The following is a 20,543-nucleotide window of genomic DNA, read 5'->3' as shown; positions in this document are numbered from 1 at the left end:
AAATGATTAAAATTTTTTCCTTCGATTGCAGAATTTGGAAAGTTGTTACAATGTTCCGAAATATGAAATCTAAATTACTACTTTTGGGTTAGTCGTGATGCACAATATAAGTATAAAGAATGAGTTTATATGTACAAAAACAAAATCTGACAAAATTACCGCGGTGTATGATAATTAAATTTCTAGTAAAAACAAACATAATTCAGGTTATTAAAATCTAGTTAAAAATGTGTATTTGTAAATGATAATAATCTGGTTAAAAATATACGGTATTTAAATAATTTATTTAGTAATTTTCCAGCTCATAAGTTTACTGTAAATTCTGGTTTTCAAAATTATTATCACACATTTAGTAAAAAAATACAAAACTGAAAAGTAAATTTAACCAAGTAAATGGTTTTTGTGCTATGCTCTATAGTATCATGATAAAATTACAATATTTACCAAATTTTTTCACATATTACTAAACCATAATTCATTGTTAATATTGTCAAAATCATAAGCAAAGCGCTTCGGTAAAAATTACTGAACTTTTAAATGTTTTCACTGATCAATTTTACTACATATTTTGGAAGTATATACTACATATATTTGACCAAACTTTTTTTTTCAGTGTAGGCTCCCTAATAAAAGAAAATATAGGAAAACTGATTAGTGACTTAAAAATTTTTTCAGTTCAGTATACCAGTTAAAATCAAAAGTTGTAGTAAAAGGAACAATATAGAGGGCGCATTTGTAAAGGGTTCCTTACATAATAGGAAAACTGCTCAAAAATTATTTTTCAACAACTCTCTAGTTCCCAATGTTTAAGAAGAGAAATATGTAATTGCTTCTCCTTTTATAAAAGCTCTTCGTACTTTTAAAAATCGTTTGGCAATGGATATTTAATTATTATCTCGGTGCACGAAAATATCTACATGTGCACTGTATTTTATAAAACATGCGGGCTATTCTTGAATTTCTTCTGGGAAGGTAGGTTCTAAATTTACCGATTACCCTAAAAGATATTTTATTTTTAAATAATAATAATAAATAAATAAATTTAGAAAAAAGATCGGAAGAAAACACTAATATCGTTTTAATAAATACGGTCCTTTTACCACATTTTGAACTATTATTTTTTTTTATTTTTTTATTTCAATAGACCGATTTATAGCAAGCGATTCTTTGTGTGACAAATTATTTTCAGTCGAAGTTTGTAAGTAAAAAAATATTTAAAAACTGATTTCGGTATGAGAAAAAGGAAAAAGAAAAAATTTCAGCGTTAGAAATTAGGAAAAAAAAAAATCTTTTTTCACGAGTAAAACTGCACCTATAAGTTATTCAAAAACATTTTTCGCGATTTACAAACTACAATGTAAATTAATGTCACTTCTGCAAATTTTTACATCTTGTTGCATATAAATCCTAAAAGAAGAATGGGAAAAAAAATGTCTGTTTTTGGTTATATGTTTTCTAGACATTGTTTTACAAAACTGTAAATCAATACGCTGCTCATAGCTAAAAATTGAAACATTTTTTTTAAAGTAAGATTTGATGAGTAGTGACCGCTATTTTTGAGAGGACTTAAATCAAACTCGCTGAAAACTTTAAACGCATATTTTTACCCATTTTCAAAAATAACTTGCGAGCCCATCATAACTTCTTTTATAGTAACATAACATTTACAGGCAAAAACGGCCTACTAGTTCTCTCATCTTAAACTAAAGAATGAAGAACACAAACATTGTTCCATACCAAAATGTACCAACATACTTCTCGACTCAAATAATCAAAAAGAATGGGGGTGGGTATTAGGAGAAAGGGGGCTTAAAGCATGTCCAGTGCACTCGAGCGAAACAGGGGGCCCCCACAACGAACTGTATACAGAAAAGGAAATTATGTGAATATAAAAAAAAATCTTTATAATAAACATCCACGCGTACACCTTCTCTCTACCCACCTGTATTCGCCCAGGATCCCCTGAGCACGAGTATTTACCATTTCGAACCCCCGCTTTCGCCTCTGCTTTCGAGATTTTGTTGGGGATGTGATGGAAAGTGTTGTAGGTTAAGGACTGGAACAGACTAACTGGCCTTTTTCGGCGCCGGCTTTAGTCATTCGCTTGTTAAATATATCGTGATCTAATATCGAGGGACTCGATTATAATTTTGATGCATTTAAGGAATAAATGAGGTTGGCTTCCGGCTAATAGGTTATTGGGAAATTTGAAACAATATAACGAGAACATGCTATTTGTTGAATGGGAAGCGACCACAACATGAAACAGCGTTTGTTCTGAGTCATAACTCTTATTAGGCGAATTATTTTATGGGTTTTGTGGTATATTGCTGATTAAAAGTTATAATGAAACCTGAGATAAGGTTTATACAGTAGGGATGGGCATTATAATGAGAAGAAACATTGGACCTTTCTTTTTTATATGTATTTTCATATTTGAGCATTATTTTATTCATGTCTTTTTTTTTTGTTTGTTTGCAAGTGAAATGGTGAAACGTATTGTGGTTGTGGGGTGTTGAGTTCTGCTGTGATGGAACATCTGAAAGGCTCACTAATTCCATCTCAAAAGTCAGTGTCTGCACCTGCCTTGTGTTCCTATGGAAACAGCATTAAGATTCCAATATTCTCTAAAAAAACAATCGCTTACGAAAACACAACCTAATGCAAAGTTTTTGCAACCTTAACAATGGGTCTGTTTCGCGACATGAAGCCTTTGGAGCCCCGTGTAAATTTCTTCAACTTTCGAGAAGTTTATCTTTTAATAGTTTAATAACAATTATGTTATCAACATTCTAAATATTTTCTTCGGAAAGATAAACTAAGAGACAAAGAAAATTTAAAATTCCAAAGAATAATGAATTACAATTCACGTTTTTTACAAACTTAGGGAGCATTCCTACTGACTGCGGTTTGATTATTCTACTTTGATGTACTCAATCAAATTCTTAATTTCTAAAATGTATATTTTGTATAAATTTTTATTTTGATGAAAAAGTGACAAAAAATATTTTCAGTGCAGCGTTAGAAAATATTTTGCATTAAAATAAAAAATTTCTTTTCCAAGCATTTGAATTCTACCTAAAATCATTCATTAATTACAGAAAGAGAAGGAAAGAATATATCCATTCTCCTCTCAAGATGAAAACCAATTAAACTTTTTTGTTTGTTTTCGAACGACATTGTCCGAACAGTTAGGAGCGGGCTCCGTGACATGGAATTGACTCATTATGTTAGTGGAATAAAATCATTTTTCCGTTCAAGTTAAACTTTAAGAAGGACAATATGATGTAAAATAGAACAATAATAATTAGATCGCAACTAGTTTAAATGATATTATGGTTTTATACATTATGGTATCACTGCAAAATTTTCAAAACTGCAAAAAAAAAAAAAAAAATTTGAATTTTTTTTTGGACTGCTTAGATTAGAGATTAGATAAAATCAAAGATCAAAGCCAGTGAAAAAACCGCAATCCATTGACATGGCGGTAATATCATTTACAACTTATAATCATTTAGCTGCTGAGCTAAATTTATAAATGAAGCTATAAAAATTGTTTGTTTTCAGAACAGCATCATTAGCATACATAATAGGATAATTTGTTGAAGATGTCAAAAAAAAAAAAAATAAAAAATAAAAACGTATTAACATTTTATATTAAATTAACTTCTTTTTATATTTTTAGTATAATAAATTGTTATGCATTTTCCAATGAATCAGTGGTACCCACTTCATCATTTATAATTTTGATGAAATTTAATATGCAAATGCCTGGTATTTTCAAACTAAGTTCTAACCTAGTATCTACAGTAATAATGTGAAAGTGGAAATTGGATCTGACTTAGTACATTATGCCTGCGAAGACTGCAAATGAAATAATTTGAAACAGAGCTCAATATTAAGGTGATATAACTGTAACAAGTAATTACTTTTACTGCAGATTTCATGCTGTTAAAAAATTAAATTTTTTTTGGAGGCAGCAATTTTAGAAGTGTTAACGAATTTGTTGGTTATTTAAAAAGGAGTTTTAAGTCCTGTTTGAATTTGTCTATTTTCACTCACAACAAACATGAAAAAACGCATTTTGTAATTTTACTATTGTGCTTTTTAAGAGATGGAGTTCTTTTTAATTTTTTTCTTTATGCTAGGTATTTTCTCTTCCTTAAGTACAAAGATAATCTAAAGTTACTTCCTTGCAATTTATCTTACAGTTCTAAAATGAGGAAAAAATTTAGAGCAAAACAGAGAACCTTGAAAAACATGTTAAATGTACGTGAAGTTAAAACAAGTAAATATTTGAAAACCTGATATTCACGTTAATGTTCTTTATTCTTGCATCAACAATAAATATTGTCATCGTATAGAATACGAATAGTGTCAAAACTTTTCACATAAAAGTTTTCTACAAATGCTTTTATTTTGATATTCTAAACATATGATTCTCTTTTTCAATTTAAATGAGACACAAAATTCAAGCATAGAAAATTTCAAGGATAAACTTATTTAGATACAACAGATGAACTTAATATTGACGTTTGCCAACTACGCAGTTTTTTTAAAAATAGAATTCCCTCATCATGTGGATAAATTTAGTTAGTATCCATCGATCAGTTACTGAAATGTTGATTGAATATCGGTTACCATTGGTGGATTTTTATTATAGTGCTGGTGTAAAATATTTCGTTTAGTCCCAATGCCGTCAGGCTGGTGATAATAAGATTTCATGATTGAGCCTCCCTAAATAATCATGAGTTATTTTCACTATAAAGTTCTCCACGAATTTCATTTTACCTCAATACTTAACGAACCAAATATTTTTTGATTTTTAGTGGTTAATTCAGAATTACAAAGACACGGGAATGAACGTAATACTCCATGCGCTTTTATACGCAAATACTCCTTGTTCGCAAATGACAGGCCTATCAAAATATTGTGTATACTATATTGTATTTTTCATTTCAATTTGTTGAAAATTTAATTATTTCAATTGAAGATTGAATTGTTTCAATAGATTATTAAAAAATAAAATGTTTGAGAAATATTAAAAATAATATTAATAGTATTTCATTATTGTCTCTTTCATGAGCTTGTTCTTACCAATGAAACAGATTTTAAAATTATTTTGATGCATAATAATTCAAAATTTCTGTTATTTGGTCAATGCGGTTTTGTAAACAATCTTAAAATTTTTTTTCCTCCCCAGCACAAATTGTTTAGGTCGGAAAAATTTTTTTAATTACTTTTTTTCGGTTGTTGCAACACATATTTACAAAAAAAAAGTTATTATGAGTTGTTTAATTTTAAAATTAAAATTTGCCTTAGGCACTTTGTACTGACATTTTCCACATTAAAATACAAAATCTATAGCTTAAAGATTTTTTACATATTAGGCTTAGTGAAGAAAAAAAAAATGGCATTTTTATAAATGAATGTTAATGAAATGGTATCAAAAATAAAAGGGAACTAAAAAAATTCTAGTGGCGGGAAAAATGAGACACGCTTATGACCTGTGGCATGATATCAGTCTACTTTTCATCTTGAAGCTGTATTTCAAGGTCGCTCTGAGGTGATCGAGAATACATTTTTGCCCGGGTCTAAGATTGCCCCCCACGAATCTGAGGGAGGTGAGGCACGAGCAATGAAAGTTTGGCGGGAATTCATTTGATTGCTGAGCACACCACCTGAAACCTGTTTCTTCGATGCTGTAGTTGATTTTACTCCATCCAGTTGGTTACGCCCCTAGCGTACGCATGCGCACTTACTTCGAACGTGAGGGAATGGTCTGAAAGCAAAGTTTACTTGAGCAAAGTTTATCCCTCTTCTTGGCGAAGATCCCTGGAAGCTTCTTGAACATTTATTACTCTTTTTTTTTTTTTTTTTTAATAAATCGGATCTGCTCGGAGTGTTTTTATTGAAAAATAATTTCTAAATTTAGAATTTTTTTTTTAAAAAACGTTCACAAATCTTGCTTTGATTAAATTATATTATATTAATATAACATTTATTCATTCAATATAGTTGTTGCAGCAACAAAATTTTGGCGTTTTGTTCAATAAAACTTATTTAAAACTCTTCACTATAATTATTATATTGTTTTGAAAAAGCTACTTTTTCTCAACGCAAACCGATTACTCCCGGTATTATTCGATAGAACAGGAATGCATAGTACTGCTTGCACACTCATCGCAATATAATGACACAATAAATGCTTGCGGACGAAGTTGCATAGATCCTTAACATATTAATAGCGTATTCACAAATATAAAATGATATTTTTATTATGAAATGAGCATAGATTGTACCATCGTTTATTTTACATTTAAAAACAATGTTAAACTTCAGGCATACAAATCAAAAATTTCTGTAACATTAAAAAGATAATGCGTTAAAAAATAAACTTGAAATTAATTAAGTTGTGCGATACTTTTTATTTTATTTTAAAAATAAACCTCTCTTCTTACTCATTTTATCATTCATTAAATAATATTTTCCTATAGGATATCACTTGTTTGTAAATAATTTTGAATATTTTGATGACCGTATTAAAACAAGTATTAAAAAAGAAGAAAAATCATATGATAAATTAAGGGTAATTTTATGTACCTTTACTTTTGTTTGCTTATACTTATATGATGTTTACTTATATGTTTATGTTACTTATACACTTATTTTTTCCCTTTAGGGAGGCCTTAGCTTAAATTACGGAGAAAAGTTACAAATTATTTGTAGAACTTTGAGAAGTCCTAAAACTATATCAGATTTATGTTCACTATATGGAATTTTTAATTAGTCTGATATTTTTTTTAAGGGATGATAACATATTATTTATTTAGTATTTAAAAATAATTTTTAAGTATGAGAAGAATTTGTCAGAAATTTATCAGAAATTTATCAGCTTATTGCTTGAGCGAGCAAAAAGGACATTCGAAGGCATCTAATCAGAAAGCCGAGATGTGAAATTTTTGCGTCATATTAAATTGAATATGTTGAAAAATCGTGCTTAAAAGTTCTAAAAGTAGTTAATTTTTTGTAAATGTTTATAAAACATTTTCTGTTGAAATGTTGATTGAGTATAATAATCCCCATTAATACATTATTTATTTCGCGGGAAATTAATTTTAGTAAATTGAAATACGAAAGTGTAAGTTCGATTCAATATGGGCCAAATGTTCTAACTATTTTGTATGTTTATTTTCACAATATACGTACGAAGCAATAGAGCATGACATAAAAACTGGTTAAATTTAATTTTCAGTTTCGTTTTATCAGTTATTATACTTTTCAGTTATTTCATTATAAATACCGTATATTTTGGTAATGTTTTTTTTTCTTTTTAAAAATGTCTTTATTACGCTGTGCGGTAATTTTGACAGAATTTTTTTTCCGTGTATAATTTGATTAATTACCATTTATTTATCGTAAAGGAGATTTTAAAAGCAATAATAGTAGACATAATTAAGGACTTTTTTTTAGAAAATACAAATTTAAACTGCAACACTCATACACATATATAAAAATGAATAGAAAACAACATATTAACTCAGCTTTAGCAATAATGGGGCATACAGTAACAGAATTAATTCACACTTGGAAATAATTGGGGATATAATAAGTAATATAATTCATTATTGATATTGTAAAATGCATTTTAGACATTTTTAGATATTCTGAACATAAAAATATTTAATTCGAACCTAGTGATTTTACAAACCTTTTTTATTTATAATTTCTTAAAATTATTTTATTTAAAATTATTTTTCATAAAATTTTAAATTGAAAATTTTGACTTTTAACTAAAGTATATATAATAAATCTTTCTTCAGAAACTAGTTCTGAACGAAACAGTTTTCGAATTTGGCGCTTCATTGGAATTATGACGCCAAGCATTTTTTCCACGGCTTAAAGAGACCTATCCCATTTTGTGATAACCCTGGACGCGTTGTAATCAAAACTTACGAAAGAATCTTTTTAAGTTCTGCAAAATGTTTGTTGATAATATCTGTGATTCATTCTAATCGGAACAAAACTGTTTATGAATCGGCTCTTTAAAGATGATTTGTCAATAAACTAGTAAATATATGTCATTGAAATTTGAAAGTGACTATCAGAAACAAGGATATAGTTTTGCATGAAGTTTTATTTGGCGACATTTGATTACACACTGCGGATCGGTTGCCAAGAGCAACCACACCAAAACAAGGATAGTATGATACATCTTCAGGTAGGAAATATTTTAACAATTCGTTTATCTGTTTCTTTGGATGCGTCAGAAATGCAATTCGTTTACTTTAGAAAAATATTTCATTTAATTCTTCAGCAGATTTGAAAATGCTTGGATTATCAGAACTATAAATTGCTTTAGAATAGTAAGATAATTTGCTAAAGAATTGCAGACATAGTTTTAATGTTGTAAGAAGAGTTTTAGTTCGAAGCTGTCATTATTTTCTTTGGATTCTAAATTGAGAAATTTTTTTAATTCGTAGCTGAAATTTTACCAAGTGGAGTTTTAATCGTAAATATTCTTTTAGAACAGAAATAATTACGGTAAGCTTATTCAATCAATATAATTTGTTCTACGGATGTTTAGAATATTTTTGTTTGTTATTTGAGTAGGAGAATTTTTTCTATTGTTTTCTGTTTTTTGATTAGTAAATTTATTTTAATTAAGATTAATTTTATGGATTGTGTTGTTATTTTTTTGAAAATTAAACTTATTAAAGTGATAAGGTTTAATGAAAAGTTCTATATTCATCATTGCAGGTATTTGAAATGTGACCATTAATTCCACTTTAACATTCGTCGTAGAAAAGAATAATAGTTCCAAAACATTTAATTCTGAATATGTGTTTTATTAATGTTAAATTTGTTGATCAAGTTAATTCTAGTTTATTGATAAAATGATAATTTTCGAAGTATATGTCAAGGAAGCTGTTAGCTAAACAAATAATGCTATTTGTCTTCATATTCTGAAAGGGAAACAGTAAATAAAATTAAAATTTATTAATATGAAATGTAACTTTTAAGGAATTTTAAGTTATTTATTATAAAATATCAAATTGTATTTTAAATTATAATCTTATAGTCTATTAGAATACTTTTGAAATTCTTAAAAATTCTTCATTTTTCTGAAACAGGAATTCAATTTTTATATTAGATCTTTACATGAAGATATGCAATTTAATTTTTTTAAAGTTTTGTGTATTATTTTCTATTCAAAATAATGCAGCTTCTTATTCTTATTTTTCTCTATCTTTCGAACTATAACTTTTTTCATTTCTTATTTTGTGTTCTCTTTTGTTGTATGTAGAGATAATTCTTTAAATTTATTAATTAGTGTAAATTGGTCATGTATAACAAAGAATTCTAACACGCTTTTGATATATTGTGATACATTATATTACCACGTATATTATTCTTTTGATACATTATTTTACACATAATCTCTGTAAAACATTTCAAAAAAAAAAAAAAAAAAAAAATTTGAAGATAAAAGGACAATTGCTCGCTTTCAAAACGACATCGTTAAAAATTCTGAATCCTAAAATACTGTTGGAATTGCAAAATAATGTAAATATATATGTCTTGAAATGGTTCGAGAAAAAGTATAGGTTTTCTAAACAGTAAAATATTTTTCAAAGAATTATATAAACTTTTTTTCTTCAAAAATGCGTCTAAAAAAAGAGTTAAGAGTTAACTAAAGATATAACTTTCTTGAGTATTCGAAACTGGGTGAAAAATAATTGTTTTTTAATACTGCCTAAAAAGCTCAGAGCACATTTTATAATTTTTCTTTACTGAAATTATAATAGAAATAAATAAATAAAAATTATTGGAACATTTATTTTGTAAACTTGTGTGCTTAATATACTGCTTAAACAAAGTTTTTTTTTAAATTAATAAATGCGTTATTAAACTGTTCTCGTTGTTGCTGTTATCATCAACTGTTATCACAGTTTATCTATTTGAAGTAGATGCAATTATGAATTTCTTTGTATTATAGTTTCTTAGACTTACTCAAACATATATTTGAGCATCTAAATAAAATAAAATATATTTTTATATGACTGAGGCATGCTCCCCATATTTTAAGATTTACTAACTAGTCTTAATTTGCATGTTCTAGTGAATTTCTGTTTAGCATGCTTTCAATGCGATGATTCAACCTAAAATGCATTGCAGGCATTTTGTAATATCTGACATTTATGATAGATTTAAAATTATGTCTTTGACTCTTACATCAGGGTAATCGATTATTTTCTATTTCACTAAATTTCATAGCATTCTCTAAATATGTATGAAATGTTAATTTTTTTGATGAATTTTATTTATAAATTTAGAACCTCTATCGTCAAGCAATGTTAGTTTTTCAACTTTATTTAAGAATGAAGAATGATTTCACAGTAAATAAAATTAATTGCTCAAGTGACGTTATGAATGACTTGGAGATTGCGTTAGAATGCGTTTAAAATCACAGTGATAGCAATATTAAATCAAATTTATGTGAAGCTGCTTTTTTTTTAAGAAAAAAAATAATAAATACGTATTCCGTAAAACGAGACGCATACAAAAAAGAACAAAATAAGGAACATCGATTAGCCACTTCCTCTCATGTCCGAACTTTTGAATGAATGACATCGTTGTAATTCGTGTGCCTGCCGCAAGGTATTTAAAGTGCTGCTGTAGGCTTAATACCATCTGCTTTCCTTCTAGTGTGGTTAATACCACTTTTTGAACCATTAATAGTTGAAAAGATAAGTGGTGTGGTTGAAGGAGTTCTACGTCTCGAGGAAAATGTTGTTATTATTTTATCAGAATAATTAGAAATAAAATTCATAATTAGTTATGAAATAGGGGTAATACCTATACCGCCTTAATGTAAAATGGTGTCACATTTTTTCCATAATGTCCATAAATGATGTCACATTTTTTTCAATATTTTTGATCCTCCACCTTCCCTTTGTATCAAAGTGCCACACTTCACTATATCCCAACTCCTTCTCACACGTCACACTATTTTACATAAACATATACTTGCAGGAAAAAAGCACAACGTTATGGATCATGTTTCAAATTTCATTTTTATCTTAGCGTTTTAATGACGTTTGTGAGCATAGCAATAATTATAATTGCTTGTGTACTTTTTTGATGAAAATTATAAAATTAAATAATGTAAAATTAATTAATCAGTTTCGTTTTAATTAAAATATGTGTTGACTTGTTAAAGTTCTTCTTACCCCTCCCTCCCTCCCCTTGTTTCAAACTGTTTCAGTTTCAAGAACTTCTACCTCCCCTCAAAAAGTAACATCATTTGTACAACAATAACTACTTTCAAAAAGAAAAAAAGCAATTAGTCCATTTTTTAATCTTTCAGCCTCTCACTCTTTCAATTACTACAGTTTGATGTGTTTTCACGTTTTGCTTTACATTTTGAGAATTTCATTTAACTTGAAGCAATAGAGCTTGTTATATTATAAATTGTTCGCTAGACTGTTGCATGACATTAACATCAAAACATTATGAAGCATCTAATTTAACGTATTTAATATTCCAGTTTCTTTCCCTTTCTCTTTTAAGAATGTAATTGGATTCTTCCATGGAAAAGAAACGAATAGCTAAAAAACAATAATAATAATAATACAATTAAATAAATTAATAAAGAAATAAAAACACAAATGACCAAACATTTTTAAAAGTAGAATGGATGTTTTAAATTAGATTAAATAAGCAATTATGTTTAAAGGCTATATGCACGCCTAATTAAAATTCGTTAATTGCGTTAGCGTATTAATACAGTATAAATTATTTTAACTGTCGATTAAAAATTAACAATTATGCCTACAATACTAAATAAATCGTTTAAACAGGTATGTAAAAAATATTTAAAAAAAAGCTCCCTTGCGTTGATTGAAAATCCTTTCAATCAACTATTTCATAAATATTAACTTCTGCCTAATCGGATAAGAAAAAGCCGTTGCTTTCTAACTTATCCCTTTTGGGTGTGATTATACGGTATTAAACATGTGCGTATGATTGAATTTGCGTGTAATCTTTAATGGATCAACCTGTACAACGAACTCTTATTGCCATCTGTCAAAACAAGAATACTCTATTAACATAAACCATCAGGAAGTGGAAAAAAAGAAAAAAGAAAATCTTATTCTTGGCAGATTTGTTAAGTTGCTTTCATCTATCTTAGAATTTGTGGGGAATTATATTCTTTTTTGATGGTAAAAGTAGTGAAATTATTCCACTCGATCCTTTCTCATTTTTATTCCTTATCGGAAGGGTGGCAGTATTCATCGAAATTCCTCATCACGCTCTATCGATCTGTCAATTGCTCTGGTTTCTAAATTACTGTTCCAGACACTTAGAAAACCTTTTCTACCACACTGCAGGATATGAGAACTGTCTTTAAATGATTTTTTAAACTTTTTTTTTCTTCATCTTGTTCAGAAAGAACTGCATTTTTAGTATATTTGAAGAAACTATAAGGCATATCCTGTTATTTCTTTCTAATCGATATTTTCCAATATATCTTCAAAATTCCGATCTCTTACGGTGAACTTAATATGGCTCCCACTGTGATGACTGAAATTTGGAGCCTGTTTATATACTCACCTATTTTTTGTGATATGCTATAACAGTTTTCAGTGGTTTCTTGGCAAATTCCGAGTTGATTCATTTTTTTCCCTATTATATAAAAGAAATCACTTAGCAGCTATGTGAATCTTTTTTGAAACTTAAAGCTAGGGAAAGCTAAGTCCTAACTTATAAAATGTGATGACTCATTTGATTAAGTAGTTTTTAAGATTAAAATAACTTTCCTTGCTCATTTCTTTGAAAAGCTGCTTTTAAAATTAAAATGACTTCCTTTTTAATGTTTTTTTTAAAACTAAAATAAATAATTTATAGTAAATTTAAGTTTGTCTTTAATTATATAAATCGCTAACTTATAATTTTTTTTTCATTATATATTTTTGCTTTAAAAATGAAACTGAATATGTCAAGGCCCACTTATAATTTTAAATGATTTAAGTTTATGGGTCACATTAAGAGTTCTATGACGAAAGGGTAGAAATATATTGATAGACTTCTTTAATACGTTTTTAAGCAAGAGCTCACTGTGCTTAACTTTCGTAAATGATAATAATATGACGTTAATAGTAAATAATAAAATTTTGAAATTGCTTCTTCAAATATATTTATCTAATACTATTTCCATACTCTTCAATTTCTCTTGATTTACCTTAGCTAAGCGTTATCTATGATTTTGCGTGTAAGAATTTGTTAGCCTTAAAAAAAAATCGATGTCAGTCTTTGATTACAAGGTCATTTACAAGGAATCTTTTGTGTGTCGCTGTTATGCAGATGTGTTTCAATTCTTTCCATTCTAGCTATTTCTTTGAAAGCATCTTGATCTTTCTAACGTCGAAAGAACAAAATGCTTTGGCATTGTGCCTAAAATGCTGCATTGAATTCATGCTTCATATCACAGTGTTTTTCAGTTTTCAGTCTTTTAGATTTCTGTCTTTTCTCATATATGTGTCAAAATGTGACGGACTAAAATTTTATAACAAGTGCTACATTTGTTCGAAAACAATGCAAGAAATTCCAAACATGTATTTTTATATTACATAATCAATATGTCTTACAAATATTTCTTAAGAACGTAACAGGTTGCAAGTCGTTATCCTTTCCCATTATTCTATGATATATTTCTATATATTTTCCATATATTTCTATATATTTTCTATATATTTTCCCATTATTCTGCATTGAACTTATTTTATTTCAAGTTTATTGCTTTCCATTTTCAGGGAGATTTTATCCAAAAATATTAAAAATATTCCAGTGATTAATTAAGAGGAAATAGTATGTTGAGAAATATTACTTGTTTAAAAACTTCATCCACTTTAAAAACGACAAATCGGAAATAATGGTTGCTCAAATATAAGCTTCCATTTTCAAGTCGTTTTGTTTCACACCTTTGTTTTTCCATTTTTCGTTGGCAAATTAACGTTTTATATTTCAAATGACTTTCGTTTCTTCTCAATCACATCTGGCAAGTCTTGGAAGTGGGCGCCTATTTTCGAGCGCTTGAAGTATGTCTACTGTAATTTCCGATTTGTATGTTTTTGAAGTGAATGAAGTTTTTAAACAAGTAATATCTTACCGCTACAGTTTTTTATAATTATTTATTTAATTCCAGTAATCAATAAGAAATTTGAACCAGACATAGCAATATTGCATTTTTCTCTCTTAACTGACGAAATGAAATAAGAATGCACAAAATACAAAAGAGTCTACTGTAGTGCTGTTAATTATAACAATTTCATTTAACGTTTTTATTGTTTTGTTTTTAATGAAAGATGTTTTAGATTTTTGTAAACAGCATCAATTTGTTAGATATCGTATTCAAGATCGTGCTTGATTTTAAAGAGTTTTTGAAGAAACATTTTTCAAAACTAGCTTAAAACAAACATCAAATGCTGACACAAATAAATAAAAAAGTACTGATGAATTAAAATCGTTTATACATTTTATTCAATTAAGTATTGAAGTATCCCGACAATAAATTCTAGCCCGTTGTTTCTAAACTGCATTCAACATACTCTCATGAAAATCATTACTTTTCATTTCGACAATAAGTTCTGACTGAGTTAATTGAATTGTCAACTGGACGTTTGTAAAATGGTGACGATTGTCATTTCAAACGCAGTTAAGTGAAAACGTGCTTTCAATAGGCACCGCATCGCTATTGTTTCAATAAATTTGTTCACGTTTCTCACAAATCGTTGCTGCATTGTGTTCACATAATTTATGAAATTCATTTTCAGGAACAGTTAGTGTGAGAAATTCGTTACATTGTTTCCCTTTATTTGAAAGTAAATTTGTTCGTATGTTATTTCCATTTTTATTATTCCACTTGTATTTTTTTCATCTTATTTTGTTTTTTAATTTCACTTTCATGCTTTTCGTTTATTTCAATAACAAAAAACAATTTAATGACGAGTTTACGATTTATCTAGAGTCAATTTATTTTTAATTTTAAGAAAATTCGCAAATCCTCTAGTAGTTATTCTGAAAGTAGTTGCTTTATTGTAATATTAAACTACAGCAAAAATTTTAATTACGAATTTGAAACAAAATAAATTCTAGCTTCATTTTAAAGAATTACTTCTGAACAAACTAAAAATGTGAAGCAAATTTTTAAACAAAAATACAAGTGAAATTATCATATTTTGTTTCAACTTTGCAACTTTTAAATTTTACGTTTTATGTTTATTCTTTGATTCCGAATTAAAATCTAAACGTAAAAAGAAATATTTATTATCTTAGTTAAAGCGATTTTTGTAATTGCTATAATTTGAATAAAATAAATAACCTGTGCATAGAATTTAGATAGCAGTTGCTCAAGGTTGAATGTAATTGACATGCACTATGAAACCTCATGTCGACATCACTTGCTCTATAACATCCCGCTGTTTTGCCAGTTTCAAGGCATTGCACCATCGACATTTAACAATCATATTTGTTTCACCTCGGTGATAATCCTTTCAAATGATCTGTTTTTAACATTGAAACGCGAAGGTAATGATGTTAATTCATTAGGTGAAACTCAACCAGACACCCTTGTATATTAGTTAAAAAACGTGGAAAAAATGAAATCAAATCATGGAAAAGACGACACGGAGTATTCGTTTTGAGAAAGGGAGACTCAATTTAATTATTATTAATTCTTTAGTTAATAAGTATGAGTCATCATTGTAAAAATAATGATTAATTTGTTGTTTTTGGTTGTATGCAAATTATTTAAAAACATTTTGGTGTGAGTACGAATCTTATGATCGAATTTTGATTATTAAATTATTTTGCACTCTTACATTCTTTTTCTTTCCTTCCAAAAAGGTGTAAATTTTTTGCTTTTTATGAAAAAAAAATAGTTATTTAGTTATTAAGTCGATGCTACTCTAGTATCTACGATTGAACTGTATTGTTTTCAGGAGATATTTGATGCAATTACTTGCTATTTAAATGCTACGTTTATTAATTTTAGGTTTAAACAGATAAAATTATATATTTTGACTGTTTAAACAGATGAGATATAACATTTATTATTTATCCAATCAATCGGCATTCTTTTGCAAAATGAAAATTTATTTCTCTTTGGTTAATTTTCCCCTCGGATTATGCACAAGAAAACTTTACTTACAATTTTGTTTTGTTTGGTATAATATAACAAAATTAGTTTCCAAAGTTTACACAATTTATGAGATAATGGTAAAAAATTTTTGAATCTTTTATCGCATTTTAGTAAAAAATATATATATATATCTATTAATTTAGAACAGAAGGGCTTGAGACAATCAGATACATTTTTCTTTAAAACTGACATTTTTACACTAAACTACTTTCATTGTATTGTTTCTCGATTCAAGAAACTTTACAAGTTTCTTGAATTTCAACTAGATAAGAGTTCAAAACACAGTTATTGTTTAGATAAAAGTCGTATAGTTTCTTTCCAAAATATTCTTAAAAGCACTCCCCAGAACAATTTGAAAATATGGTTTGTCATTATATTGCTCCTTGTCCTCCAAATGAAAAAAATAAAAAAAAAAGAAAGAAAAGAGCCACGATAACGCCACATTCTTAAAATCGCCTATTTTGAAAATTTTATTGTTTTTCACACCTTTAAATATGATAGTTCAATAAAATATAACGTGTAAAGAATCCTTTTGAGACATAACTAATATCGTTACACTAATTTGTTATTTCTGTATTCTGTAAAACTCATCTCATTTCGTAGCAGATACTAGTGTAAGAATTGCAAGTAGCGTAAAGTGGTATGTGGATTCTGGGGCAAGTTTTTCAATTCAAGCATAACCACTCGGCGGCTATGATTCAAGCCCCTAAAAAGAGTGTTATTACTGAAAGCAACAAAAAAAAAAAAAAAAAAAAAAAAAAATTATAAAAAATGTTGGAAAGATAATATATATAATAAAAATATAGGAAAGATTCAAAGAAAATCTAAATTCATCTTTTGAGTAAAAGTATGTGGAAGTTATTCTACTGTGTAAACTTACATATTTCCTATAAAATATTCCTACTTTTTTTTTTTGATGTGAAGAACACTTTAATTTTGAAGGCGATCTTTCTCTCAAATATTCTGATTCCTTAGAGTTTTATTATTAAATTTATTTGAAAATCATAATGAACTATTTTCCGAGAGTTAAATATGTGTGTGTTAAAAAATTTATTTACTTAAATAAAAGCAATAGATTTCAAGTTTTTGTGTCTGTAGTCATTCATTGGATATTACCTGGGGCTGTTCTCCCCTTGGTCCCCTTCCTTCACGCAGCTGAAGAGGTCCATAGAACAGTAATTTAATATTCGATCGATTATTTCTTGTTTTTTTTATATTTTAAATAGTTTTTCCTCTTAGAATAATAGTTTCTGGTGTTCCCTCCCACCTATAAAAAGAAGAAAAAAAAAGAACTTTTCCATGTTGCACAGATTGACGCATGAGAAAAACGCAACTCCATCTCTCTTGTCAAGTGCCCTCAAAAGTTCTGACGCACGAGTGCCTCTCTACACCCCTTTTTCTCACCTAAGAATATAAAAACTGCTTTGACTACCTTTTTTTAGATGCATTTCTATGCGGCGCGCCTATATTCATTGATCCCATTGTCAGAGGCTTTAGATTCCAGGAAGAATGAAGTAGAATAAATCTCTGTCATTTACCAGTAAAACTCATTAAACATTCGATATAGTTTTGTACAATTCATATTATAGTAATTAATTATATTTTGGTTTAATTGAAATCATTTCTTTTTTTTCCTTCTAGATAAATGGCGTAATATGATGAGTACAGGTACAACGCCTGCTCCTCCGGCCCCTCGGACGTCCCCCGGTAAATGTCCTACCGTGGGGGGTCGGGCTGAAGGAGGGTTTCTACAATATGTCCAACTTCTTAACCCCAGGAGTAGTATGTCCATTACTAACACAAAAGGCTTACTCAATATGCCTGGACAGAACAACTGTTTCCTCAACAGTGCTGTACAGGTAAGGAAATTTTTTTAATTTTATTTCTAGAGATAAGAATCACTTCCATGTACATGTTTCATTTGGGTATCCCTCTTTATCTTATAAAGAAGTCTTATCTTCAATTAAGACATTTCTTTTTTACAAAGTACATATTTACTTAATATACACAGGCTGTAAAATGGATTGGGAGCAAACAAACTCGATTCTTGTTTAAAATGTTGTGCGGAAAATTCCTATTGGCCACACTGCCAGCACCATGCCGTTAGTCTCGAAACTATGCTGCTTTATAATTACCCTAACATCTTTGGTTTAATTGAACAGGCAGATAAAGGAGTACCTAACTTTATTTTATTACACTTGCGCGAATTTAAGATGATAGTTGCAATTTTTGTAAATATATTTTAAGGTGTTAATCGGAATTAATTTACATCATAATACCTAACTTTTTTTTATAATGTGTAATCTCAAAATACATCTTTAAAATTCAAAAAAATTTTTTTAAATTATTCTGTCGAAGAAACATATTTACAGCATATTGCAACACTGAGAAAAAATTAGGGTGAAAACTACCAGAATGTTGTAAAATGTTCCGTGTTTCTGATTCTTATGGAAACACCAAAAAGCGCGTTTTTTAAATTTTTAAAATTTTTTTTATTGAAGCTTTTTTGTAATGATTTTGGCAAAATTATCAATAAAATATGTTTTATAGTATTTGATAAAATATGGTTAATGCTGTTATGGTTAATGGTCTAAATACCGTATATTTTGTTTTATTAACCAGAATTACGTTTTTTTTCTTTTACCAGAAATGTCATTAATAGAATATTACGGTAATTTTACCCGAATTTTTTTCTCCATGAAAATATTAGCAAGATATCTGTTACATAGAGGAAGAGAAAACGCATTAAAATATATTTTTTGTACCAGATCCCGGAAAACTTTAAAAAAAATCAGTAGTGGCAAGAAATAAAATGATTTTTCGATTTATGTCAGTTTATTTTTCGCCTGGAAAAAAAAAAAACCAACTAGAAACTACGCAGATTTTTTTTACTAAATTTTATTACGAGATATCTGCATTTGCTCATTTCTGGAAGATTTATAACTAGTTTTTTACAAAGGTTCATGTTGAGGTCTACTTCATGTTTAATTTATAAGATGCACCACGTGGAATCAAAAGACTGAGATTTGTGAGATTTTTTTTAATCATCTCGTATAAGAAACAGGTTTACGTGAAAAGTAAAGAAATTACGCCATTTTCTTATGTATACCTTACTGAATATTAAATTACGCGTATTAAAAAGTAAAAAAAAAAGAGGGAGTGAATATTGTTTTTGTATGAAAACGCTCCAGTTGAATTAACAACATTTATGTTTTTTTTATACGCTTATTTCTGAAGTTATTAATTGTTATGCCTTGATATTACTGAAACATGTTATTTTTCTTTGCTAGTTCTTTTTTTCTGATATGTTGAGCACGTAGTATTTGTGTACGATTTAAAAAGCTGTTTTGTAACTTATAAAGTAATTTAAAAGGAGTTTTCGGGTTTATTCAGTTTATAGTTATAAATATTTTTAAGTTACAATGTAACCCCTCTCTCCACTCAACCACTGCTTTTATTGTTGTTTTTATTACAAAAGTTTTTGTAACATTTTGTTTTTCATATTTTATTTTACTTCATAACCGTCGTTGAACAGTCGACTCAATTTTTTGGGTTTAAGACTACTGATGTTCAACTCCGTAGCCTTCTAATTTTGAAACCAATCCGGAAGACAAGGGAATTCCTGCATCAAGTATTGGGAGAAATTTGCCTTCGTGGGGGACTTATTGATGGAACTAATCCGCATTTGCGTTATATAGAGAAGAAAACCACGAGAACCTCCCACGGTTGACCTGACGGCATAGGGGCTCTAACCCATGATCCGTCTACCACTGAGGATATTTCACGTCAGCACTCTGGTCGGCGCAAGCCGGATGCGGATTCGTATCGACCAGCCATCGTGGGATTCGAACCCGGTTCACCTCATTGGAAGGCGAACGCTTTATCCCCTGAGCCATCGCGGCTCTTGGTTTTCATATTGTAATAATCTTATTGGTAGATTAGTTTATTAAAAATTAGAGAGAGAAAATAAGACTTAGTTAATTAACTTATAAATTCACAGCAAAACCGTACTGAACAATTAAAATAGATTTTTTATAAAATGATGTAACGCAGAAGCACATGGTTATTTTTTTCTTTCTAGATATACTACATAAATTGTCCGAATTTATATCTATCTATCTGAAATATATTAAAGACTACTTCCGTTATGATATTTAAACAACGAACTAAATCATTTGTTTCGTCATCAGAATGACGTTGATACTTCACCCCCTCTTCACTTTATCACCTGATTTCAGCTTTTTTGTTTGAAGCGCGCGTCTGGCAGGTGTGTCTACTACCGAGGTTTTATTTGAGGGTGTCTTTTTTTGAAATGGTTGACTGAACCTTTTCTTAATCG

General features: G+C 28.6%; 1 protein-coding gene across 3 annotated transcripts in view; it reads left to right on the top strand.

Annotated features, from left to right (window-relative positions):
* The window catches only part of LOC107440583 (uncharacterized), a 96,673-nt gene that overhangs the window by 48,148 nt on the left and 27,982 nt on the right, over positions 1 to 20,543 (top strand). The window contains exons 1-2 of one of the 3 annotated variants that reach the window (XM_071178920.2): positions 7,907 to 8,221; positions 17,846 to 18,063. In XM_071178920.2, coding sequence (XP_071035021.2) covers positions 17,860 to 18,063 — 204 coding nt within the window. In that variant the 5' untranslated portion in view covers positions 7,907 to 8,221; positions 17,846 to 17,859. Of the gene's footprint in view, positions 1 to 7,906; positions 8,222 to 8,243; positions 8,545 to 17,845; positions 18,064 to 20,543 lie in introns of those variants that run through there. The other 2 variants (XM_016053558.4, XM_016053555.4) reach the window with 2 other exon arrangements.

Source organism: Parasteatoda tepidariorum, chromosome 6, assembly GCF_982258835.1.
Source record: "Parasteatoda tepidariorum strain Cologne lab strain chromosome 6, Ptep-v5.0, whole genome shotgun sequence".
Lineage (NCBI taxonomy): Eukaryota > Metazoa > Arthropoda > Arachnida > Araneae > Theridiidae > Parasteatoda > Parasteatoda tepidariorum.
Note: the sequence above shows the minus strand (reverse complement) of the source record. Positions and strands in the feature narration are given on the sequence as shown.